Genomic DNA, 2,604 nt, shown 5'->3' with positions numbered 1-2,604 from the left:
CTTTGCAAAGAAATGTAGTTTTGTGTTTTTAAGAAGAGGTGGTTTTTTTTTTCTTTTTTTGGAGAGGTTTTTGCTATAGGGCGCGTGCGCTCGCAAGAAAGACAGAGAGAATGCGAGAAATCATCCCCCAGGGGGGATGGCCACGCCACAATCCCTTCTCCATTCTCCTCGTGGGATCTTGGGCACGCATGCACATGCGCCCAGCGTGAGTTTAAGCTGCCGGGTCCAGGACTCGAACTGTAGTCGACTACATGGGAGTCCAGTGACATAGCCATTACGCTAACTGCTGGTCCCAAGAAGAGGTTTTTGCTCTAGGCTGCTTGCACTCTCCAGAGAGACAGAAAGAAATCACCCCCCGAGAAAGGCCATGTCCCAATCCCTTCTTCATTCTCCTCTCAGGATTTTGGGCATGCACCCACACGCACCCAGCGTGAGTTTTAAGCCACCAGGTCCGGGACTCAAACCACGGTTGATGACTGAGAGTCCAGTGATGTAACCATTATGCCATCTGCTGGCCCCTTTTTTCTTTTAATTTGCCAGAGGGTACATGTGCTCAGAGGGGAAAGGGCACCCCCCATGGGGTGTGGTGATTATACCGCAGTCCCTCCTCCGTTTCTTCATCTGTTCTCCCATTCCCCATATTCCTTTTCCTATCAGGATTTGGGGCACATGCGCACACACGCCTGGTCTGTTGGTCAAGCCAAGATTCGAACCATGGTGAGCTGTGGGATCTGGCTCCCTTAACCACTAGGTTACAAGGCCAGCCCTCAAGATGAATGTCCTTTTTTTCCCCTCAATTTTTTTGTTGGACATTTATTTATGATTTCAGGCAACTTCTTTTCTCTTTAAATATTTATTATTTATGATTTACATATAATCCTTATGCATTTTTGTAAGTTATAGAATGATCCTTAAGAGCACGTTTATGGTATGTAATAAACAGAGGACACAGACATTTTCACCTTCTTTAACAATGGACATTATGTCGTGAACATTCAGAACCTGCCCCAAGGTTACTCTGCAAGCTTGCGCTGATTGTCTGTGGCAGCCTTTAAATTCTTTAAAGAATTTACATCTCAATGTAGAGGACTGTGGGAGATAAGAGTTTATAATCTGAAAAATTCTGGGCCAGCAGTGGGTGTGGTGGTTGAGGACCACTAGACTCCCACATGGCCAATCGCGGTTCGAGTCCTGGACCTGGTGGCTTGCTTTCTCACTTTCCCTCACTATCTCACTCTATCCCTCTCTGGTCAAATTAAAATAAGTAAATAAAGAAAGTTAAATAAAATAATTCTCTTAAAAAATAATTTGAAAAAATCTGTAGATATCAAGTACTGATCCAGTTAGAAATAGGTAAAACTGTATGTAACAATAGCTCATTAAGAAGAGAAAAGAGCCCTTTTACCACACTGAGTTTCAAGATGGGTGTTCTAAAGGAGATAAAGCACTCCTGATTCAGACCACCCACTGCTGTGGGAGCAGCTCCTCCTGTCTGCCCACATTCTGGCCTCTTGCTGTTAGTTTGCAGTGGGACGGGGATGTAAAATGGAGCAGGTCAATCTCCTGATGTGACTATCTTGGGTGTGTTTGTTGAAATGGGTAAATTGGTTCTCATTTGAGGAAAAGGTAGTTCTTCCTGGATGTTGGGTTTTTCCTTGCTTGTTCTGCGTTCTTTGACAGTACAGAACTGAAGGAGAAGCTCCCTTCATCGACCCCATCTGATTATCCCTGTTTTTTCCTAATGAATTGAAGGCATGGGATGGGGGGGGCAGTTTTCTAAAAACACGTTAGGAAAACATGGGCCCACCCACTCTTCCCCAGGGCACCCTGCAGACCTCCCCTCCCGGCTACCTGACCGCTCTCCAGGTGTTTAACAGGACCTACAGGCTCTACTCCTACAGGTTGGTCTAAGGGTGTGTGGCTGGGGGCGAGGGTGAAGAGGGGCCGCAGGCACGCAGCTCAGCTGGTCTGTGCTGCCCTTGAGCTCTGCACCCTGCCTCCTGGGTGACCAGGTCCCAGTCACTGATGCCTATCCCAGTATCTCCCAGCTGAGAACCTACCTGGAGCCTTTCCCTGCTCCTCCTTTCTCCTCTTTCACTTTAAAATTTCTGTACAGTAAAATCACATTTCCTCCCCTATGCTTACTCTATTCTGCTTGGAGGAGGTTTGAGAAGGAGAGGGAGGAACCCACCGACGCTGCAGGAATTTTCCAGCCCACCTGTTTGCCACGTGGCACCTTGGTAGATGTTTTTGTAAAGCACAAGCACGCCGTGACAGTTGGGGTTGAGCCTGTGCCACCCACCAGCACCCCACAGCTCCTAGATGAGCCCAGGCCACATCACTGGCCCTCACGTTGGGCTCTTGCCCAGGGCCCTGAACCCTGCAAGGAGGCAAGGAGGCTTCAAGAAGAAGCAGAGTGGTCCACCAACTGCCTTAGCCCAAGCCCTTGTCTTCTGCCCATGTTGGGTCCAGGTCGGGGGCAACCCTCACCCAGATGTTACTCCACAGCTACCTGGGGCTCGGGTTGATGTCGGCGCGCCTGGCGATCCTGGGCGGTGTGGAGGGCAAACCTGGTGAGTGAAACCCGTTGTTGAGGCCTGCTCT

At 48.9% G+C, this 2,604-nt stretch overlaps 1 protein-coding gene across 4 annotated transcripts in view; it reads left to right on the top strand.

Annotated features, from left to right (window-relative positions):
* Window positions 1-2,604, top strand: part of ENTPD6 (ectonucleoside triphosphate diphosphohydrolase 6) — a 22,389-nt gene that overhangs the window by 13,215 nt on the left and 6,570 nt on the right. For all 4 annotated transcript variants that reach the window (XR_003547034.1, XM_014582186.1, XM_006163599.2 and 1 more), the window contains 2 exons: window positions 1,822-1,901; window positions 2,509-2,573. Coding sequence is in view for 3 of the 4 variants with exons in the window: in XM_014582186.1 (XP_014437672.1) it covers window positions 1,822-1,901; window positions 2,509-2,573 (145 nt within the window). In the remaining variant the exon portion in view is untranslated. The remainder of the gene's footprint in view (window positions 1-1,821; window positions 1,902-2,508; window positions 2,574-2,604) is intronic.

The sequence above is a fragment of the Tupaia chinensis genome, unplaced genomic scaffold (genome assembly GCF_000334495.1).
Source record: "Tupaia chinensis unplaced genomic scaffold, TupChi_1.0 Scaffold142716_1, whole genome shotgun sequence".
Taxonomy (NCBI): Eukaryota; Metazoa; Chordata; class Mammalia; order Scandentia; family Tupaiidae; genus Tupaia; species Tupaia belangeri.
This window is presented reverse-complemented; position numbering and strand designations above follow the sequence as displayed.